Here is a 24985-nt window from a genome sequence, read left to right as displayed (position 1 = left end):
AAATTAATGTTTGAGTGAAGTGAACATGTGTAGACTTTTTGTATATTTAAAAAAATGTTTAAATTTACATATACTTAAATGACCCAATTTTGGCACCAAAATCCTGTTATGCTACATTATACAGCTATAGAATGGGTATAGTATTATAATATGCTATTATTATATAATATGGTTATATGCTATTATTATACTATTTCCCAAATTATTTATTTTTATACACGGGCTAAGCCTGTTTTGGGCCCGAACTCTGTGATACCATAAATATAGATATATTTATGGTATCACAGAGTTCGGGCCTAAAACGGGCTTAGCCCCTGTGTTTTTTTAGCTGTTTTATTATACAAAAACAATTTAAGGTCATATAGACGTTCCGACTTTTTTTTTAAAACCATTTTTTCATCTACTTGATACAAAGAGTTCTTGAATAGGTTTAAATTTTGTATTGCAGTAATATTACTAAACTTTGTATTGTAGTAATGTTACTATATTTTGTATATCAGTCTGCTTAGCTCGATGATTACATCTCACAATTAGCAATACAAGAGTCCCTCCCAGGTTCGATCTCTTGTTGATTCAAAGATTTTCTTCCATTTGTTGCTACAATAGCTTCATTACTGTATATACACAACCTTCTGTAATACAAAGTAAATGACTTAACATTTTTACTCGTCACAACCAGACACTATCAAAATATCCTAACTCTAAACCAGACTGGTAAGGCCAATTCAACTTAATTAGTAGATTATCATCCAGGGTCACAAAAAAGTATGGGGCGGGTGGGAGGATTTTATTTTTTTATTTTTATTTTCTGAGAAAAATATTAATGACAAACAAGTAGTGGATCATTTAATGCCAGATGGACCTATGCTTATTTCACAGACGAATTCGAGGTTAAGCTTTAATTTCAAACTTCTTCAAGATATCAAACTTCTTCAAGATATGAAGCACATTAGTCCTTTCCTTTCATTTACGCCTGTAAGAAGGTGAGAAATTAAGAAAACCGTAGTGTGATCTATTTTTTATGTTGCTATACCGGAAATGTAAACAACAAGTGTAAATACCGGAGTCAGACGTGAAAATTTTCCGGAAATCGCAAGCTCCGCAAAATAAAAAAAAATCCGGACGGGCCGATTTTTGAGGGGTGGGCGGGGATGATAATCTATCAATTAAGTTGAATTGGCCTAATATACCCCAATTTTTTTTGTAGAACCGATATAAGATGCAAGTGAATTGTATCTGAAATGTTTCCAAAAAATTACCTACGGTACATGTATGTATATAATATAGATAAACGTCACATGTTGCCTTTAAAGATAATATTTATACCAATTTCCAAACCTCCCTTCCACCATCATTCCAGTTTTATCTTTTCTGACGTTTGACTTCACAGATCTCAAGATACTTGGAAGGCTCAACCTCCCTTCCACCATCATTCCAGTTTTATCTTTTCTGACGTTTGACTTCACAGATCTCAAGATACTTGGAAGGCTCTGTTTATCAAGCATTTTATTGGTGAAAACGTGAATATTAATGAGGGGGTAGTCCCAAAGAGTAGCACTGATTTTGCAAGTAGTGGTCCTCAGATAAGGGGAGATTTACAGGAAAATAGACCGTTTTATCTTATTACTTTTATGTACAGAAATGTCAGGAAATGTATAATAAAGACATTTAATGACTAATTTGTAATGATCATGGATAATACTCTCAAAACAGCTCACATACATGTAGGTCATTTAAAACACATTGAAGGGGATACATTACTTTGCAATTCCTTTATTGTTTAAGGGAAATAAAAAAAATTCGATGACATAATAACCAAATTAGATTGTCATTGTACTTTGTAATGATTAATTATGGAAGTTTTAATTGTTTTCAGGTCAGCTTTACAAAGCCTGAGCAAAATAATGAAGATAGCTCGTGACAATCGATATATCCCTTCCGGGTTGTCTCATACCTGGACCGGATATTACGAATCGACGAGTCTCCGATCCAGTCGCGTACAGATAACAGAGTGGTGAGAATTCATTACAGACACACACTCCCCAAACAGAGTTTATATGGGAGCGGAGGGGGTAAGGGTTATGCTGGAATCGAGCTGTGCATTTGTCCTTAGATTGATTAGTTTCTAGGCCTTAAGAAGTATCGGGAGTCTATATATCCAAGCATATGATGTTTATTGAATTTGTTCAATAAATACATCAACTATTATAGAACTTTATGGAAAGCAATATCCAGTAATAAGCATTTATTTTGAGGCTATATTTTGGTGATGTTTCATGGAAATTATGAAAGATTTTAAAGAAACTTGAGATTGCAAAGGCATTCAAATGTGAATGAGAATTGTTTTAAACATTAATTGTGAATATATTACAAACAATAATACGATGCATTTTGTCTTCAAAATTCAATTTTAAATACTAGCATATCAATTATCTACAAGTACTGTGCATCTCATAAGTTAAACAAGTTAAAAAAAAAACCCACCAAAAATGAACCCATATCACCTGGAGTCACTGTACTTCACACACGGACTCACCTGGGTGATCCCTCTTGATTATAGGCTCAAAAGGTCTAAGGTCAAGCAAATTAGATACAAGACAGTTTGTGGTCTTTAAGTGATTTCCGTTTACACCCAGAGTCACCAAACTTCACTTGGACCATCCATGCAATGAGGAGGATCTCTAACAATTTTGGGTCAAAGGTCAACCATATTCGATTCAAATACAGAAAATTGATTTCCAGGTCATAAATGACCTGGAGTCACTTATTTCATTTAGAGATTTGCCATGAAGTGAGGATGACCCTATAGAATTTGGGATCAAAGGGTCAAAGTCATATGTACCGGACACTTTCATTAGGAGAATGGTTCCCGAATCATAATTGATTTTTTTTTCCTTCTGAATTCAGCGTATTTCATTTCTAGACAAGCCATGAGCTGAGGATGACCCCTGATAATTTTGGGTTAGAAGATCAAGCAAACTTGATAACATGAGTGGTTTCCTTGTTCACTTGAAGCTCAAGTAGTTTCCTTTTTCACTTAAAATCACAAACTTTACGTGTGAAATCAACAAATTTTACACACAGACTCACAATTGGATGAGGAAGACCTCTACTGATTTAAAATCGTCTCAGGTGGTTTTCCCCTTTCACCTGGGTTCAAAATATGTAACTGTCAGAGAAGCATTGCACATCTTCCATCACCCATTAGCCCATTTCATTTGTGTTTGGTTTGGGGTGTAGCAGTTCAACTAGGACCATTCTTTCAAACTCGTAATTATTATTTTTTTTTCTACACAAGAAACGAAGAATGCATTTTATGTTCCAAAGATTGTTTTTGATTTTGCTTTGTGTTTATTTGCCCCCCCCCCCCCCAACATTAACTATATACAACACAACATAGATTTAGTGATCAGAAAGGTCACTAAAACACTTTGTTAACTGTCAAGTGAAGTTCCCTGAAATAAATATTGGACATGTTTACAGTTTCTGTAATGTGTAAACGATTGTGGTTTTAGGTACACAAATGAAGATGTGGAATTTTTCAAGTCAATGCCTGTATTTGTGGAGACTGATGAGTAAGTTTTCATAAAAAAAGAGATATATTCTAAATCATACATTTGTGAATTAAAGATCCTTATGATAATTCAATATAGACAGCTTTGGTAAAATTCAAATTTTCAAACTGGAAATACACCATGGATGTAAAATTTGTCCTTTTAGAATTGTATACCTGTCAGTAAACAAAGGTTTTGTTCATATATTTGAGACCCACAGGGGCTCTAATCTAATTCTAAATGTTTTTAATTTTTAGACCAGCACAACTTTAGAATACATATTCTATTACCGTTTATCGGTTTTTTTCAACGAATCAGAACATAAAAGAGTATATTAAGTTTATGTGAATCAAATTTTCACTATTTCAAAGTCATAGTGAAAATATGATTTATGATTATTCAAACTTATGAAGGAATTGGAAAAAAAGATGCCAGCATTTGTACGTATAATGTCACATTATAATTAAATCTCAATATGGATGATATTCCTCCTTCTCTGACGATTTCGGGTTTTGTTCAGTTCACATGTAATTAGAGAGCTTTGTCAGCCATTTCACTCCAAGTGGCTTCATCCGGGTGAGAGATAGATTAACCTTCGCCTTGTCAATTGCGGAAGACCCACTCAGCTGATCATACACCTGTGCTGTGTACCATTTTTCAAAAACAATTTTGCATGTTGTTTACACTCGAGTAAATATGTATAATTGTTGGTATAGTAACGTAAATCACTAATCATTATCTTCACCTTTCATAGTAATGTAGATAAGTCGATTTGCAGAAAGTTTTGCGGGGAATTCCTCTGATATATCAGCTGGACAGAGTGAACTCCTCCGATATATCAGCTGGACAAAGCTCCAGTGAATGTAGCTGTAATACAATCTATTTATCAATAATTATTTTCAGAGTTTAAAACAGTCATACATCATGTAACGTTACATGTATGAGTAGCTCAGGTATAATTATACATTGATAGTAGTAAGGAACGTGACCCATTTAATTAACTCGTCGTCTATTAAATAAACAATGAGGCTCACATACCTGTTACCTGGCTCTTGTCGGATATAAGGGGAAACAAAACACACTGAACACAGAACTTTCACCGTACTATTACATGTATGCTATATAACTATTACAAAAACTTTACTTTGTATCAAATTTACAAAGATTTATTCACCACAATTCGGAAATCGTCGTGAACAAAGCGGAATTTAGATGCATGTGGAAAAAACCTGATATTCAGTATTAGTTTTCCTAATGACAATTTTGATAAGGGTGTACGAATCCTTAACTTCTGAATCATGTGACTTTCAGTGAGGAGTCACAGTTTAAGAAGAAGCTGAATGTAGAACTGAAGAACGTTATGATGAGAATGGATTTAGACGAAGCAACATGCAAAGCTGTGAGTGATTAAAAGCCTGTAAACTGGTTTGCTATATTAGAGATCAATGGACCACACCGTTGATAAGGGTTCCACATTGAATTGCAAGAGTCCTATCTACACAATTTCTTAAATTTAGTAGACCTAACAAAATTCTGAAACAGTCTTATTGATGCACTGATATAAATTCTCATTATTATTTTTTGAATTTAGTAGACCTAATAAAAAGTTAAAACAATTGTCTTATTGATACACTGATATAAGTGATTCACATAATCAGAACAACATCGAGTAACAATACTTATATTATGTTGTACAGTGTGACCGTTGAGATGAGCGAAGCCCATTAACATCTTGCAATACGACTTATAGATATTTTACCCGCCTCTTCATTTAACGCGGGAAATACATGTATAACACGGTGGATGTAAACAGTTACATTGTGACGTCATATTAGCTGCATTATTTTTTCTTCTGCTCTCAAACCAAGCAAAAACAATATGTTGGAAGCTATGAGAAAGCTTGTCTGGAATTTAAAACCGTTTATAGTACTTTGTAAGCAATCTAATTATTTTGATTACGGGATTGTCAATGAAGTATACCGCAGTGACGGCGACATTTTTCCAGAAGTATTATGGGTAATACTCATCTTTTTTCAGCTGATGAAGAGCAAATCACGTGACTCATTTGTGTAATCATTGGAGCGAGCTCGTCGCTTTGCTCGCTATTACAAGTTGATAACAGACTGACAGTAACACAAGTTCAAGTTCTATAAACACTGTATCAGTATTACATATTTTAATTATTCAACAGATACGACAACAACTGGAGGCAGCAATGGAAATGGATCTCTCTGAGTACAAGAGTTATGTTGACCAGGAAATGATGAGAATTCTGGGTCAGATGGATTCTCCAACACTAATCAAAGATCACCTGTACTTGGGTTCAGAATGGAATGCGTCAAATATGGAGGAACTCCATAACAATGGGTAATTTCATTGAATTTTTAAAAGTGAAAATAATCAGTGCCTTTTAAAATATCAAATATTTTGAAATATTCTTTCAATATTTAAATTTGAAGTTAGCTCTTTTCCAATCTAATTAAAATCAGATCCCAGGATACGCTCACAATTGCTACAATAGGATCTGACATAATCCCATAGGGGGTCATGTCCGCATGACCTTTCGCTTGGAATATTCATGAGAACTATCAGCCAGTCAGATTGCGCCATACAGACAATGATGGCTATTTAGGCGGTTCCCAGCAATTCGTAAACAAGTTGCAGTAATCTCTCCCATGAAGTTTATTCCACACTATAATGTTGTGTATTCTCACATAAGGAATTTTAAACTTTCGCAGTAATGCCTAATCTATTCCATTCATACAAACAACAAAACATACGATATAAATTACACCCAGATTAAATTAATTGTGAATTGCGATTTATGTATGAATAGGGATGGGTACTATTGGAATAGTTTTCAAGATGTTTACTTAATCAACGCGAGGAATATAACGCCAGTCGACGTAAACGGTGCATTGTGACGTCACATCTAGCTGCGATGTGTTTTCTTTCAAACCAAACAATCGCATCCATTTTCCTTGAATTGTGAACACCAGCGATTTCATAGGCGACGCACTGATTGGCTAACATAAAGTTCACATGAACATGACCCCCAATCAGGTTATGTCAGATCTTCTTATGCAGAGTATACGGCGCAGATTTAAGAAGTCTGATTTTAATTAGATTGACTCTTTTCATTAGCGATCTTCATTACACTACAGCGGATATATGAGACATCATGGTCTATATTTTGACGTCATAATACAACTGAAGCTGTTGCAGATCTGAATTAAGAGTTTGTTTTGTGCAACAAGATACAAACATCTGGTATTTCCACATTTAAAAATATCAACCATTCATCTCCATTTTGATTCCATGGTATATGCAGCCAGGTGATGTGAAACCTGGTGACAGCGCCCCCACCCCGCCACCTTGTGTTAGGGTTAGTTTAGCATGGCATGCATGAACAAGGTAAAAAAAAAAAAAGAATCAACCATGCAACTTTACTCTCTATGACAAAGAAATTGTAAAAGATGTAACTGTAAGCTTGACTTCAAAAGATCGTGATCAGCTTGATTAATCATAGGCTGTTAAATGGACCTCATTGTATCATTACTGATAAAAGAAAAAGGGTGGGGGTGTAATGTAGCAAATCTGAAGCTACATTAAATATTTTGTTTACAAGATGCAATTTGCTGAAATATTTAATCATTGGGTTAAAAGATTTGGATTCTGTACAATGTGATATTGTTCTAATTTGCCCAATGAAGAATATGTCAATGCTACATGGGATTATTACATGAACTTTAAGGATATCACCACCTTGACATAGAAAATGAACATTTTCTTTATTTAATTGTTCAATCTTCAATACACTACAGAGATTTTTCATTGTTGTTTTTTTCTCAATTTATTGGTAGAGGCTATATTATATGCACATTTATAGGGAAAATGGGGGGGGGGGGAGCTGGTCCAAACCTCCCACCACCGAACTTGGTAGACTACCCCTCCTCCCACTGCCGAGCTTGGTAGACAACGAATGTTTGCCTATTCTTATGCACTTCAAGTTGCAAAGTACTAAGTGTTATTCCCGAGAATAGATTGGGAAAAATTGCATGTGATGCACCCTCCACCCTGGGAAACCATTCTGGGTTCTCTTTATGTACACATATAGGTGTCATGGATTCTCTCATGTACAACTGTACACATATAGGTGTCATGGATTCTCTCATGTACAACTGTACACATATAGGTGTCCTGGATTCTCTCATGTACAACTGTACACATATAGGTGTCATGGATTCTCTCATGTACAACTGTACACATATAGGTGTCATGGGTTCTCTCATGTACAACTGTACACATATAGGTGTCATGGGTTCTCTCATGTACAACTGTACACATATAGGTGTCCTGGATTCTCTCATGTACAACTGTACACATATAGGTGTCATGGGTTCTCTCATGTACAACTGTACACATATAGGTGTCCTGGATGCTCTCATGTACAACTGTACACATATAGGTGTCCTGGATTCTCTCATGTACAGTTATATATGTATCTGTGCTTGCCCTAAAAGTAGCACTGTCAGAATGTTATTTTATTTTAACATTCTGCTGCAAAATTGATATATACTGTAACTTTAGAATCAATCTAAATTAGCGTATTGGTTGAGAATATCTTTTAGACGTTTTTCATAAAATTCAGACATAAAATTCCTCCAATGGTTTCCATGAATGTTGTATTTGTTTTAGTGTGGGTCATATCCTGAATGTAAGCAGAGAGATAGACAACTTCTTCCCTGGACACTTTGCATATCAGAACATCCGTGAGTGGGATTCAGAAGAAACAGATCTAATGAAGCACTGGGACAAAACGTTTCTGTTCATCAGGGAGGCAAGGTAGAAGGACTTAATGTTCAATTCAATAAGTCAATATGTATCTAGTATCAGTGAATAAAATATGTATTATCAATGTGTGAAACACGTATTTATTATCAATGTGTGAAACACGTATTTATTATCAATGTGTGAAACACGTATTTATTATCAATGTGTGAAAGATGTATCTATTATCAATGTGTGAAACATGTATTTATTATCAATGTGTGAAACATGTATTTATTATCAATGTGTAAAACATGTATTTAGTATCAAAACTGTGCAATCATTAGATTTCGTGGGGCTCAGTTTCTGTGGATTTTGTGGATACCCCCATCCCATGACCTTCAAACCACAATGAAATACACAGTTTATTTAAGATTTAACTGTACAGAAACCATAGCCATGAAATTACATCCAAATGAAACTGTAAAATCTCAACAATCCATGAATATTGAGCCCCACGAATTTAAATGATTCCACGGTAATTATCAAATATACTATCATTTTCTAATGCTTTTCTAGTTTGTTATTTATTGAGAAGTGTTCATTTTCTAATGCTTTTCTAGTTTGTAATTTACGGAGAAGTGTTCATTTTCTAATGCTTTTCTAGTTTGTAATTTACGGAGAAGTGTTCATTTTCTAACGCTTTTCAAGTTTGTTATTTACAGAGAAGTGTTGATTTTTCCAGGAATCGAAATTCTAAAGTCTTAGTCCACTGCAAGATGGGAATCAGTAGATCGGCATCGACAGTAAGTCTCAGGTTTTTATTATTTTGTTTTTTTTGTATCTTGTGTAGCGGTCAGCCGGGTTCGATTGCCGGTGACCAGATAGCTCAGTTGGTAGAGCACCTGACTAGAGATTCAGGGGGCCCGGGTTAGAATCCCGGTCTGGTCCATTGCATTTTCTCCCTTCCTGTTACACTTGTTATGGAAGTTCTGGTTTATTATGTTTAACCTTGGACATGTAGGAGGCATTGCATGTAGTTTGCAGATGATAAATTTTGACCTTATCTTTTAGGTAAAGGGAAGTAAAAAATATTCCAACTGATCTCATACACCTGTGTACAGTATAGATCACTCATTCGATAAATTACAGCTTTATCTAACTGTCTAATCTGTTGGATCAAGGTACCTCTGGTTGAAGTAAAGTTCAACCACTCGTGGCTTAAGGAAGCACCCTACATAAACTTGTGACAGGAGTATTATATACTGTTTCCAGTGCTCTTGTTCTCATTTTCACTAGCACTAGTTTTCAAACCTTGATTTGTCTTATTATTATCCATTGTGTATTACTTTGTCACATCTCTTCATAATACTATAAATTTTTAAATATACGCGAGGAATTTATTATCGCATAATTTTGCGAGAGACATCCCTCGCAAAATAAAATTATTCGCTTTTATTTTTCTGTTGCTAAAATACATGTAAAAGCTCTTGATTAATAGATGACACGCGAATTCATGATCATCATGTGATTTGATGTAGACGAGTCATTTCGCCATATTAAAGGACACAATGCATGTTTCTAAACTTTTTCATTTTTTCAGCAAAATTAATTATTTTCATGCTTAAAACTACTTTAAATGTGTTTTAAATGAAATATTTTGTGTAGTTTTCAAGTTTGAAAGCGATGAAATTCAAATCTTGCGATATGCATATTTACTTTCGACATTTTACGTGCTATTATGTGTGACACGTCATATGCGCCCTCAGGTTTGAAAATATTTATTAGCCATTTCATAAACAGATTAGATTTAACCGACAAAAAACCAATTATCACGTTAACGGCTTGTAAATAATAATACATTAAGATGTTTTGTGTCGTGCTCGGGTGTACTAGTTGTCGGTAGAAAGGATTTAGACTGAGTATTTTTCAATTTTTCGAAGGAAGGTACAAGAAAAAAGACATGGATAATTTTCTTTGTTGGCGCAAGAACTCTACCTTAAAAAAAAACACCCAGTCACCTTTTCAAAAACCGCTTGGACAGAGACTCTGATAAACTGCTAAAAAATGGATATATCGAAGCTATAAGCACTGGTAGGCCTATAGTATAGCATACATTCTGTTTTGCTTTTCAAATTCAATAAACACTCAGATCAACTGACCTTCACCTTGTAACAACATATATCGACGATACAATATAACTTCTACCAACTGGTAGATTTACAAAAAAATTAAAGATACAAAATAATTGAACTTTTAATTATACAAATAATAGAATATTGTATTTCCTAACTTTAAATTGAATTATAAAATTATTTCCTTATTGAACTCGTAACATCTTGAGTACATCTGTATAACGCCGTGCTCCCACTTCGTACTTCCTAACGACGTGCAGATCACAATTCAAAAATAGTAATAAGATTGCTTTATCAAAATAAAATAATGTGATTTCCACTTTAAATTTGATTATTTTTATTGATTTGTGTGTGTTATCTTTTTCTTTCTTTCCGAAATGCACCCGTGACAGTAGCTTGGCCTAGGGCTTATAGTTGTCAACAATTTAACGTATCCTAATTTGTCTAATCCTAAAATAAATAATGATTGCACTGTTTATTTTAGAAAAACAGCGCCAATTACAGATGTGTAAAGGAATAACATCACCAAACAGGTTGTAGACAGCGACACATATAAACATTATTTACACACAACATCGCCGATTTCATACACGCTTTACTCGCTATTATTATATTGCTGGGTATTTGTATCGTTATATGTGTGCAATGGTGGCGAAAACATATAAAACTCGGAAAATTTGACAACATCAATTTAAATGTTGCCCATGATGAATAAATTAGGCCCCTAAAAGTTTAGTTTTTGATAATACGGTATCTCACAGTACTTTCGCAATCCGAAGGGCGCATGTGATGTCACTGTACCACGTGACTACCTACCTAATTAACTAGACTTTTTGAAATCGGGGCTTAGATTTAAGTCTGTATTGTGGTTAATTATCGCAAAATTTCGGCGAACGAACTATTAGAATTAATTACTATAAGCATAAAGAAGACGAAATGCATGTAATTTTGTATACTTTGAAAACATGAGATGTGTCCTTTAAAGTAGGGGTCTAGTAGCGTGACGTCATGTCCGGATTGAACTCCGGTATTGGTTCACGTACTATTATTATCAAACGTATTTTTACATTTACCTGGATGTTTTTCAATTTAGTAAAATGAATACAACTAGTAATCCTAATTGTTTGCGAACAATTAGAGGTCTTTCCACCTTTTCAGACATTCAAACAATGTCTCTGAATACAAAAAAATGTGTACTTTATATGCTTTAGACGGTATAAAAATTGCTTATTTTCAAAGTTTCTAGATGACTTTGACCTTGACCTAATTTTCAAGGTCAAAGGTCAGGGGTGTCACTTCAGTTGGTCCTGTCTTCCTACGACAAATACTTTAGGAGTTGTAAATTTCTACGTTAAATTAAAAATTTTTAAGGGCATTAATTCCCGTTAGGGATCAACGAATCATCAAAAACAGGAAGTCATCTTTTACAATTGATCAGGCAATAAGTTTAGTGAACATTTCGTGTTCGTCCCATTTATGGTTTCCATACTGTAGTGATAACAATGGTTTTTACGCAAGTCGCTGTAAATCGAAAAAAGGTCAAAGTTCAGAGTCGTAATGCAATGCATTGACTTAAGTTGCTTCTTGACATATTGTGCATATTATACCTAACCTGCACTTTATATGCTTTAGACGGTGTGAAAATTGCTTATTTTCAAAGTTTCTAGATGACTTTGACCTTGACCTAATTTTCAAGGTCAAAGGTCAGGGATGTCACTTCAGTTGGTCCTGTCTTCCTACGACAAATACTTTAGGAGTTGTAAATTTCTACGCGAAATCGAAAACTTTCAAGGGCATTAATTCCCGTTACGGATCGAGAAACCATCAAAAACGGAAGTCATCTTTTACAATTGATCAGGCAATAAGTTTAGTGAACATTTCGTGTTCGTACCATTTACGGTTTCCATACTGTAGTGATAACAATGGTTTTTACGCAAGTCGCTGTAAATTCAAGAAAGGTCAAAGTTCAGAGTCGTAATGCAATGCGTTGGAATAAGTTGGTTTGTGACTACTTGTGCATACAACACTTTATCTGTACTCTCAATGCTTTTAACTGTATGAAAAGTGCTTATTTTTAAAGTTTCCAGATGACCTTTGACCTTGACCTGATTTTCAAGGTCAAAGGTCAAGTAATCCATTCCAGTTAGTTCCGTCTTTCTACGACTTATATTTTAGGAGTTTTGAATTTTTCCGTAAAAATCGTAAACTTTCAGGGCCATTAACTCCCTTTAGGGATCACCGAAAACTTAAAAGTAAACACTACAACGCTTCAGCTTGATCGACTAAAGAATTTAGTGAAAGTTTCATGCTCTTATCATTTACGGTTTTCGAGGTGATCCGATAACAAGGGTTTTTTGCGTAAAGTCCCATAAGTTCGTTAGGGGTCAAAGATCAAATACGCAGGGTGAGATCTGAGCATGTTTCGAGATGTCAAATATGATGGTCTAAATTGTTTTTCGATAAGTCTTAAAATGTCAAGAGCTTCTCGCGGCGGAAAGAAAAGAAGACAAATAAATAATAAACAGAACAATATCAAAAGGTCTTTCCACAGAAAGGTGGAAAGACCTAATAACACTCAATCACTTATATTTGAGTAGACTATGGCTCCAATCTTCTTTCCATTTTTTGTCATCTAATTCGCACATAAAACCAGAGGTACATATTAATTTAATTGATATACAGGGTATTACATGTTAAAATTATCTGTAAATTAAAAAAAAAAATTCATGATATGCAATATAATGCAATTGTGGAATTAGATAAAACAATTCTGCACTTGTTATATATTTGTTATCTTCTATTATGTAAAAATCATGCGCATCTTCAAAATGGCTATTTTGGCTAAAAAAAAATGTAAATATAAATTGAGATGCTGTGAAAATATTATGCTGAGAAAGGGCAGATTTTTTAAATGTATTTTAACAATCATTCATATATGAACATAATATGTGAGTTTGATTGAAAAATCACAAGTCAAATTTTTAAAATATTCATATTAGTGGTGTTGCAGTGCCGTATTTTTGACTGCCAAGGGCCTGTATTGAGTTCAATTTTGTACCACCATTATTAAAAAACATGAAACTGTGTTAAAATTTCACTTTTAAATATTTAGTTAGACATGTTTATTTCATATTTGAGGAAAAAAATTGCAGCATCATACCACAAACAAAATTTTATGGACATATTTTAGGACTTCTTCAATGAATTATGATATTTCCGTTTGACAAATGGGGGTACACGTAATAAAAATACCATAATTTACTCATTATACTGACAACCCCCCATTTTTTTGTTTTTATCATACCCTCAAATGAACAATCTAAGTATTTAAACTAAAAATTTTGAGAAATCACAAGTAGGTCCAGGACTAGGGACCTACCTTAAGTAAGGATTCTACAGTACATTTACAATATAAGACGTTGGATGGTAGAATTCTACTGGGTCAGGTTTTGTTGCCACGGTGCTCTCCATATACTGCTTTTGTAGATTTTCACTCTATACACTTATTGTCACGGAACTTGTACTCTATTTAACTGTACCTGTTTTAGGTCATGGCTTATCTAATGAAGGAGTACAAAATGACCAGGCAGGAAGCTTACGACTACGTGAAAGAGAAACGGAGTTGTATCATGCCAAACTCAGCCTTCTGGAGACAGCTGGAAACGTACGAGGGCATTCTGCAGGCTAAGTAAGTCATCAGTTACAATGTATTCAGAGATTTTTTTGAAAACAGTTTTAAATTAAAAAAAATAAGAACAACGTGCAGTGCTTTTTTATTCAAACAAAACAAGCAAGGTATGGCAAAGAAACAGAAGATGGTTATAAAATTACATTTAGTGTAACTTATATTTAGAGCAAAGATTTATGAAAAAGAGGTTGAAAACTAAGTAGCTAGGGGTATGTATGGTCAGTGGTGTCTACATTTTGTACTGTCTTTACTGGGTCACAGTTTGGTTGCCGTTCTCCCTTCCCTTGACACCAAGTCCACATATCCCGTTGTACGTGTATTTAATTTTGAGAAAAGTTTAACCATTGTTTTTGTTGTCTGAATTTTATGTATGGCAAACCTTATTATTTACAGAATTTTTAAAAAAAACTAAATTTGCATACAGGTGTAAAAATCTAATCTGGAAATGGGAAATCTCTGTTTATTGTATAGATGTGTCTTAGGTATTTTTTAAGTTTACACACCACATCAAATATGATCACGCCTCAGACAAAATTGTTGAAATCTAAGTGGTCAGATCTTGGTCACATGACGCCGTGAAAAAAAAAAATTATGCGAGAAAAATCCGTATTGAGTGAGTAATTTATTGTCAGGTTCAACTTGTAGCCGTGACAAAATTGGTGAAGCGATAAGTTGTATGATATAGACCCCCATATATATACAGTTAAGGTCATCGACATGATAAATTCGTTACACAGTCAGTTAATGACCTGATACTGAAAAATACATGGTGTGAAAAGAAAACCTGTATTGCCCGGTACGAGTTTTCTTTTCACACCATGTATTTTTCCGTATCAGGTCACTAACTAACTGTGTAACTAACAATATGTGGTAAGCTATTCCTACAGTATAAATGTAAACATGAATTGCATCATCTGCGAGTCTCGAGTGTTTTTGAAAGGGTTGGAAATGAATAAAATATACAGTATCAAACACTGGTTTTGTTTTCAGGAGAAAATTAGAGCTCTTCAAAAGCAAATCCCAAGAAGATTTACTGGATTCTCCAATGGAAGAAGATGAGGAAATCTTGAGAAACAATCACCACTTCACAGAAAGCGACATGACCAGGTGTTACAGTCTCCCAGGAGACCTGGACAACAGTGTCTTTCTTCATGACAGTAAGCGGCATGTTACTGTACTTTGTCATAATCTTTTTTAAAAAAGAACTATGGACTGTTTGCACTCTAATCATGAGAGAATGAACAAACGGTGGAATGTTGATATGGAAACCAAATATTAAGTCTGTTCATTTTGCTTAAGATTTGACATTACTATGTGTTGCACTATTTACTACAGATTTTGAACAATGCAGCATAGAACCAGATATGGAAGCTGAATCCAGAAGTGCTGACTCAGCAGAAGACTCCCTTTCAGATCACCCTTCCCCTAAAGTAGAGACAGAAGATGCATTTAAAAAGGGTAAGGCCTACTATATAGGGGAGGATGATGAAAGGCATCAGTCCGAGGGGATGGAAGAAGTGGACTGGAACAGACCAGAAGGCAGTGACCAATCCTCTTCACTGCCGGCATTCAAAATCATTAAACCCGATGGGAGCTGGATTAAAGAAGAAGTGATAGAAGGTGAAGAGAGAAAAGATGATGTTGAGGTGAAGGTCAGTGATGCAGACAGTACAGAAGCGTCTGAACAGAAGCAGGAGGAGCAAGAAAAAATACCAAAACCAGACGATGATACCATGGAAACAAACAGTCCTTTTGTTCATTTGAAAGAAAACATTCCTTGGAATCCAGGTACTGTGAAAAAGACAAAAGAAAATATTGAAGCCAAAAATGCTGAATCTGTAGTGGGAGTTGAAAGCCCCATTCCAGAACAAATAATCGTGATAGAGGGTACTGAGAATAAATGGATTAAAGAGGATCTTAAACTGGATTTGACTGGAGTGACAGTGACTGAAAGTAGTGATTATGTTAGGGACGCGTGCACTCCCACCTCAGAGAGTAGTAAAAACTCGGGATCTGTATATGACAAAGAGGAAATTCCCCTGGCACCTGGGACAGTGAAAAGAACGCTCAAAGAACTGGAAGAAAAGCATGGGTAAGAAGAAGTCGTAGCTTACTGTGGATTTACAGTAAGTGTGAACGAGACATATCGGCAAGTACATGACGTGCTCCAGATAGTTCATTGGAAAGTCCCCGAGTGATTTTAAAGAGCGCTTTTGATTGGTCGGTTAAATTATAGGTAGGCCTTCCCAAGTATTTGGCATTATATTATCTCGTGCCAAACAAGTGTAAGTTTCACTATTTGATTTCAGTGCAAGTTGCACCGTACATAGCATGAGATTCAATATCGGTTTTGATTTGACAACAGAGATTTGAGATTACGTTAATAAAATGTCTTGTAAAGTTCATCTTATATATACTAGATATCTACATGTATAAAAGTGATTGGATATCTTATAAAGAAAAAAATATAAGATGTCTTATGCAAGATATCTCGTAAACTTTTGAAGATATAACTTTTATCAGATACCTTATAAATTTTATCTTTTAAACAGGAATAACCGTGCTATACTTATAATCCATCGCAGTATCAATAGGTATGGGAGGGGGAATACAAGGTGAAAAAGGCGAGCTCCGATATGTAAAGAAAAGGCAGGATAGCAATATCCCAGAATTCAAATAGTGTTGAATATTGAAAAGGAAAAAAAAAATGGACGGGATCGAAAATGCTGCGGGAAAAGGCAGGATCCGCAGTAGGGCTGAAACGATTCAGGTACCTCACGGTTCGGTTCAATTTTCGATTCTTAGGCCACAATTCGATTATTTTCGATTCAATTCAATAGTTGTCAAAAACTCTAATAAACAATAAAAAATACACAACTTTCATGTTTTTATTTCATTTCCCCCCTGAAATTCATCGTTTTCAACAACGGAATATGGTCTTTATTATATCACTTGCTATAAAATATCCAAGAGTATTGGTAATTTATTTCTGTGAAACAAATTCTACATACTGCCGCAGTTCCGTTCTCTTTAAAACCAAAATGCTTCCATACAGGGGACCTTAGATTTGCCGGATTCACGATTCCAGAGTTAGCGTCCGCCATTTTTGTTGTATTAAATTGTAAGGTAAAAAACCAAATCCGTGTTGAATTCTTTATTTCCGGAAAAAAATGTAAACATGGACCGAATCGAAATTTGGAGATGTTGAACCGAAAATTGAACCGAATGCTGTGAATCGCGGTTCGAGTGAACCGCGATTAATTGTTTCAGCCCTAATCCGCAGTTGCCTCTATATCCTATATAGGTTCCTCCCTTAAATTCCTTTAGATACTTGTCAGTTTTAAGTGATCAGAAATTTCGGTACATGTTTCTATAGGCAATTTTGTCCGTTTAAGAACAATGCTTTTGTTTTGTTGTCTCTTTCACATTCGCAGTTTCCATATAGTTATTTTTAGATAAATCTCTCAGAGGATATTTTCGAAATCTTACAAAGCATTGGAAAAGATCGATGTCGGAAAAATTTCTAAATTCAAATAGTTAGGGGGAAGAGGGGGGTACAAACTCGTAAGTTTCTGTCATCCGACATCGATTGTAAACACGTTAGTGGGGGGAAAAGACAACTGAGTTTAAAACCACATAATAATACAATTTAATAAACGTTTAATAGTTTCAATGTACACTTTCATTTGTTTTACTTGTTAATCGATTAGTTTCAACATACTTCATATTTAGTTTTTATTGGGGGGGGGGGTCTTGGGGTCTTGGTGAGAACTATGCGAACTCAGTTTTCTCTTATTGAACATTTTATCTCGCCCCTAAAATAATTTGTCAGATTAAGTAATAAGATCAATAGATATTCTACTTCAAGAAAACATTGATTTTCAACACATGGCATTTGGATGCTTTGATGTCTTTTACTGTTATATATACCCACATTTTCGTAAGAAATTCGGAAATAACCATCGCTAGATACTGTTAATTGAATGAACAACGGCAAGTTCTGTGAATTCTAGCAAAAACTAAATTCCCCAAACCATCCCTCTCCTGTACATGTAACACATTATTAAAGAAATTCAGCATTTCGTTAGCATTAGATGCGCCTTCTATAACGTCATAATAAACCACAGCAAAGGTTGATTGTTAATGTTGCGTTACTGGCGTACCATTGAACCTATATCACTGGTCCACCCCTAACTGAATGTCCATGATTGCGATTACCCGTTGTACGAAGGCGACACTCGCTTCGTCAATATATATATATATATATATATATATATATATATATATATAACTGACTCGGCCTAAATTGCAATAAAATCAGTAGCAAAGAAGTTTTCAACACTTCGTTCGTGTTCAGACCACAGGGGCTCGTCACGAATTGACCCTCTCTATTCTATATTTACATTTATTTGTAAATATAGAAGAGACGATATCAAACTTTAAAAAGACAAATATTTCATGACGAGTCCCTGTGTTCAGACGAAATATGCTTCTCTTGGATTTTCTTTGCAGTTTCTTGAAAGTCATTTCCCAAAAAATTTCTCGCAGCTCTACAAATTAAAGACACCTATGGTACATTGTCAGGGGTACAAATAATTCTTCTTAATAAATTTTGTCTGATTTCTCTATTAATATACACTTGATTTCTTTTTAATTTCATACTCGATAAACAAAAGTACATCCGGTGTGAGCTTCGTTGGCGACATTTTCGGTGCAAGAGTTCCCATGTTTGACAATTTTATAACGTGGCCTTAGCGACGCCTAATTTCTTACTGATTTCACCATAAAATAAACCCTCGGCATGTAATTTTAAAATCAACGTCATTGTTTTAGTTGGTATTGGTTTTCCCTTTTAGCATCGTGCTAAAAGATTATGTAATGACACGCTAGTGTAAAGACACGTGTGCCCATCTGAAATTATTTTTTATTCCCGCCCCTTTAAATATTGGTCCAATCGCAGTGATTGTTCTTTCCTTGATGTGTCATCATTGACAGATTTGTTTTGAAATCAACTATCCGAGACCTCGAGAATGAACTTGAGAAGAGGAGTCGTTCACACTTACTGTAAATTCACAGTAATACAGGAAATTTATCCCATTGAAATATTGATACATCTAACAGATTCATGAATTATATTTATGAAATAGGTTTTTGAGAAATAAGGATCTTCCGACACTTCCTCTGAAGAGATCAGCGAGCTTCAAGAGTCCACGAGATAACACAAGACGTCGACAAATGGATCGGGAACGTCGCAAGACTTGTAACCCCGTCCTCATCAGCTCCCCTAGAAGTCCTGAGGCTGAGGCTGATTATGAATGGAGAAGATACAGCACGGGAGAGACATTCGCTTCCAATCCCGGAACAGATGAAAAACCACCAGAGACCAATCAGGCTGTATACAATCTGATGGGAGAGGAGGTAGCAGTGGAAAAGGGCATTGTTAAGAAACAGAGGGAAGGTAAGGAAAAACAGGAGTGGCAAAAATCATAGAATTGTACTGTTAAATCTAAAGCAAACTAGCATTGCACTGCACCATGCCCTTTTAATTGCACTATGCCCCCTTTTCCCTATAAAATTTTTGAAAATATTTGTTAATATAAACAATTGTTCTTTATTTCATAAGGTTGATTGAGAAATTTAAAATCAAGGCAGCAGGTATTAACTTTTAAAGAGGCTAAATGATTGTTCTATTACTATCATAGTATGATACAATGAAAGTGCCCCGAAATTGTCTTGCCGCGACGAAAAGTGCCCATTTGAACATATGATATGTGTGCCCTCTCTAGATCTAGATTTAACACTAAATTGTTGTTACAAAGTTAAGAGAGAAATAGGAGTTTTAAAAAAGGTAAGGATTAATTGACATGGGAAAATAATCTATTTACTGGATCCTATTACTTTAAAATACTATACTTACTGGTAATTATGAATGAGAGCAAACTATAAGGGTGTTAGTATATCCCATAAGACTGTTGTCTCTCTGTTAATGGAAATTTTACCTTTTTTAATTGGTAGGGATTGAAGGGAAGAATCGACAGAGTTCACCCTATGATGAGGCCAGCATCGGATCAACAGTTCTGAAAAAATGGGACCTTAATACTGATAATCTCAAAAGGGTGCCAAATGAAAGTGATTGTGCCTTGGACACAAACATGAGTGCCAATAACGAAATTTCTCAACTGGTTACAAATGAGGAGAGTACACCCAAGCAATCAGTGAGTGAAATCAAATCCAATTTTGAGAAAAGCCCAACTCCAGAGGAAACTGCAAAACAAGACATAGGTTCCAAGAGGGGGGATTCCTTAGGGGTAACCACACCAGATCGGGAGTGCCCAGAGTCACCTGTGTGTTCTTTTGCTGAGAGGAAAATGACTTTTGAAAAGTTTAGTTCCACATCTTCATCTCAGGCCCCTTTCGGGAGCCCTGAAGTTGCAAAACAACCAAAGAGGAAATCTGAAAGTGAGACCCGGTTTGATTCTGAGACTCTGGAGCTCATTCGGGAGATTGGCTCTGCACTTATGAACAGTCCAGCAAAGTGTGACATAGAGTCGGATGCAGACTTAGATAGTAGTGGGAATTTTAGTCTCGTAAAACATTTTGTCAAAGACATTGAAAATCGTACAGCAAAAGAAAGGAAGCCTTCACGACAGATTATCATTATTGACAAAGAATCGCAAAATAGAAAGCCGAGAAACTGGAGATTTAGTGCTCCAACGCCAGGTGGCGACAGTCCAAGCGAAGAGAAGGCTGATTTCAAAAAACCACTGGCCAAATCAGTCAGTCAACCTGTTTCTCTGCAGGAAGAAAGGGGCAAAGGATCGGTAAATCAGGATAACGGGATAGGATCTCAATCAGAAAATTCTAGTGATCAGAATGTTTCCAATTCTTCTAGGCTGGCCTCTGGTTCCCCACCAAAACATGACACTGTGTTGGGGGATCGTATCGATAAAGTATGTAATCTAGTAGGCAAATTTCAGCCTGTTGAAACAAAGGGAAGAGCTCCACCAAATCCGAAAAGTGACACGCTTTCAACAGGTGACCCAGAGGGAGAAATGGAGAGCAAATGTGAACCATGTATAGATGTAGAAAAGTCTTCTGCAGATCAGAATGATGAAAGTGGAGAAAGCGATGCTCAATCTTCATCCTCGGACAATGAACAGTTACGAATTTTGAAAGAAAAGCTCAGAAAAACGAATCTCTATTGCAGCAGTACTCGATCTGTTGAACTTCGGCGATCTAATACCACCCCTGCATGTAGCATTGAAACAGTTAGAGAGAAGCTGACATCTCGCCTTCAGCAGAGAAAAAACACCGATGATCTAGACCCTGGTGTTGTAGAGGAAAAAAGAAAAGTCCGTAAACTTCAGGGACGAAGTCACCCACTTACCAAGCTCGAATACCGAAGGAGTAATCCATTTTATAGCACCATGTAAATACCAAATGCTCAGTCCCAGCATAAGATTAGTACTGTTTATGTGATAAATTAATATTCTCAAAGTTGAGATTATGTCGGCCGTGGTCTGTGATAGAATGTTATCTTGTGTGGTTTTGTTTCACTTCTTGTTTCTCGTTACTTTTTTAAGCATTATAACATTGATGATCTAAATTGTTAGTCTTTTGTAAATAATATATGAACATACAGTGCAGTGATTGGGTAAACAATGTGATGATGCAATAGAATTAATTTTATTGATTACTCCATGACTGCTCTCAGTTCTGACTATGTACAACTATCAAAACTGTTTTAGGGTTTTTCCACACTAAAATCATATTATAATAGATAATTCAGACTTGAGCCAGCAGAGCCTTTATGACATCTACATTTAATGCTCATGGATTTTATTAAAACTCACAATGACTCTGTGGTTTAAGTAAATCGCAATTAAGTTTTCACAATTCATGGAAATTTTGAGTAGGCTTTGTTTTAAGAACTATCAACTATAGGGCATACAGATAGCTTGACCTTCTATATGGGTCATTGTCAAAATAGAATGAAAACATTCTTGTATAAATACCTGAATGCACTTCAAAGGTAGTCAGCAATTATTTTTTTTCCAAGCCCTACCTTTACCCATAATTTTATTGCAATTTTTTTGAACATTTTGAGATAAATTGACAACCGACAGGGCTCGAAATTAACATATGCCCGTCAGTCTGTGACTGGTTTTCTGGCGGACTGACTGATGTTTGTTTTAGTCAATCCGATGAAACTGATTAATTTCCTAAAGCATCATTTTGGAAAACATACTTATGGAATCTTAAACACACATTTGGCATTCTTCTGTAGATATCAGATGAACCAGATTAGTGCATATTGTAAATATAAATCTCACATAAGTGTTACAATATTGTATGAGGCTTATCAAGTTAAATTCCGTTATCTTATTTCAATAACATTAACGAAATTTCTGGAAAACTCTGGTGGACTGGTAAATTTTTCTGTGGACTGGTTGAAATTATACCCTATCAGTCCGGCTGGACTGGTGACATGAAAATTTAGTTTCAAGCCCTGACCGATGAATTTGGGCATAGCCTAACCTTCATAATATTTAGTTAGAAGAGGTAATGATAAGAGAGCTACCCATGATGCTTCTAACCTGGATTAAGTTAACCCACTTCATGTCCATTACTTTGTTTTGTTTATTACCCATGTGTTTGTTGGATAATGTAGCTGTGTGTAGATGTAGTGCGAGTTTAAGAACAAGTACCCCACCATTAAGTTGTAGTCTGCAGTGTGGTCTAACCCTGTCCCTGAGTGCTAAAATGTCAATTCCTGTTTTGTGTGCTATAGTTTTGAAAGTACAGTGGTGGATTTATGGGGGGGGGGGGGGGGGGGGGGGGGGGGGGGGGAGAAGGAGTCGGCCCCCTCGCTCTTTTTCAAATTTTCATCAGTATGATATCAGACAGGGGTAAAACTCCAGATTTAAGTGTTTTGGCTAATCTTGATTTTTACATATGGGGGGGGGGGGGCTTTTCAGAAATCCTGGTTCTGCCACTGTAGTATCTTTGATTTGTTAGACACATGCAGATAATAGTGACACATGTCTTAATAATTAATTTCCTATCAACAGATTTTCTGTATACTTTGTATGATCTATTGATAGACAAAATAAGTGTTGCAGTGCTGTGATCATTCCGCCATGTTAACGTGGTGCTGAATTGTTTTGTGTTTTAGATATCTGATGAAAATGAATCTATGAAACCCTTCAAGCACTTACTGGTATCAAACTATTAATCTCTTGCTATTGTAATTTTTGAATTTTTTATTATTATTTTTTTTTTATTTTTTTTTTGTAAAATGAAATTAATAGCTGTCGTGTTTTGTCAATTTCATCACAATTTTGCACGGGTTTCTTATTATCTCTGTACCTGTGATAAGTTGTTGAAGATATCCTATATCATTGATGCTTTTAACTTAATTGAGAGAAACAAACCATATCAATGAAATTGGTACCTCAGTTTATGTGTAACGTACTAGCAAATTTGGTTTTTCATTGCAAATATTTATAGGCTAGGTTTTTTGATATTTAAATTTAATTGTATTTTTTTAAATGACTTTCAGGATAAAGAGTGGCAATTTTGTTCTGGTAGTGTGGTTTTGTAAATAACCTGTTTTAAACTTAGATTGCTCTCTCATTTAAGAAATAAATTTGATTTTTGAAAATACATAAAGGTGAGAACTGCAATGCTTTATGTCAGCATACGTCATGCAGCGTGTTAGCACTTTATGTATGTCAGTGTGAAGTATTACAGTTCATACCCTTGTGTATTCTGAAATCAATGCAGGAGTCAAAGATAGCCATGAGATATGCATATTATTAGTACTTTTACACAAACCAAAATGACTGATCTTTACAGTGTAGTTATTTATAGTGTTTATACACTGTACTTTATTTTTGACAGCTTGTAAAACAGATGCATAATTATATGTATATAATAGTATAATTATATATATTATATTTTGAGATTATCATGATTGTAGATTATATTGAATTTTTTTAAATCCTTACAGTGATACCAAATTTGCTATCCTCTGCACAAAGTCATTTCTACCTCCTGTATTTTTCACGAGATCTGGGTTTTTTTTTCCCCCATTGTATTTCAAAGTTACCTTCTAGCACTTTAGACTTTACAAGTTGTAAATAGAGTGCTGCTATTGGCAGATCTTTTCTCTGTTTGTGTCAGCATGTCTTGTCAAGCACATCCTTCTATCAAAAAGGATTTCTGAACAAAGAATTATTTTGTGATGCATCCTTGCCCTGAGATAAATAGTCTCAACATGATAAGATGACCGAGTATTGAAAGTTTTTAAATTCTGATTATGTGCATCTCAGAAAAAAAGTTGTCAATATCATCTGTAAGAATGGTCCCTTGTAAGAATGACCATGGCAGACTACACTATCTTTCAGACCTAACTGGAAATGCTTGACTTCCAGAAGCTGTTTGACTTTGTACCCACCCCTTTTCCTTTGTACACTGAAGAAATATGCTCTGATATAAAATACTTGACTCCTATCCTACAGAGAAGCTCAGCATACATTCCCCGTTCCACTACCTTGAGTGTTTCCCATATTGTGTTGGAGTTTTTGCCAGTTCATTAGAGATAAGGGACTCAACAGAGGAGTGGATCAAAGATAGCAGAGGGTGTAGAACATCCTCTGATGTTGATAATGCTATTTTTGTAATAGTACTATTGCTGTCATCTGGTGCTTTTAAATTGTGCAATTACATGTTAAAATTGCGTATGATGATGTATATTAAGCCATTGTTAATTTTCAGTAATAAAATTTAACATATTGCTTGTTTGTGTAACTTTTATGTTACTAATCAGTAAACTG

General features: G+C 35.2%; 1 protein-coding gene across 9 annotated transcripts in view; it reads left to right on the top strand.

Annotated features, from left to right (window-relative positions):
* Positions 1 to 24948, top strand: part of LOC125672187 (uncharacterized) — a 40247-nt gene extending 15299 nt beyond the window's left edge. For 8 of the 9 annotated variants that reach the window (XM_048908381.2, XM_048908357.2, XM_048908350.2 and 5 more), the window contains 11 exons: positions 1877 to 2014; positions 3516 to 3575; positions 4866 to 4953; positions 5746 to 5921; positions 8253 to 8399; positions 9070 to 9130; positions 14008 to 14147; positions 15138 to 15304; positions 15483 to 16239; positions 19295 to 19605; positions 20163 to 24948. In XM_048908381.2, the coding sequence (XP_048764338.2) occupies positions 1877 to 2014; positions 3516 to 3575; positions 4866 to 4953; positions 5746 to 5921; positions 8253 to 8399; positions 9070 to 9130; positions 14008 to 14147; positions 15138 to 15304; positions 15483 to 16239; positions 19295 to 19605; positions 20163 to 21580 (3463 nt within the window). In that variant the 3' untranslated portion in view covers positions 21581 to 24948. Of the gene's footprint in view, positions 1 to 1389; positions 1513 to 1876; positions 2015 to 3515; positions 3576 to 4865; positions 4954 to 5745; positions 5922 to 8252; positions 8400 to 9069; positions 9131 to 14007; positions 14148 to 15137; positions 15305 to 15482; positions 16240 to 19294; positions 19606 to 20162 lie in introns of those variants that run through there. The other variant, XM_048908388.2, reaches the window with a different exon arrangement.
* Positions 24949 to 24985: the final 37 nt, after the last annotated feature.

Source organism: Ostrea edulis, chromosome 1, assembly GCF_947568905.1.
Source record: "Ostrea edulis chromosome 1, xbOstEdul1.1, whole genome shotgun sequence".
NCBI classification, from domain to species: domain Eukaryota; kingdom Metazoa; phylum Mollusca; class Bivalvia; order Ostreida; family Ostreidae; genus Ostrea; species Ostrea edulis.
This window is presented reverse-complemented; position numbering and strand designations above follow the sequence as displayed.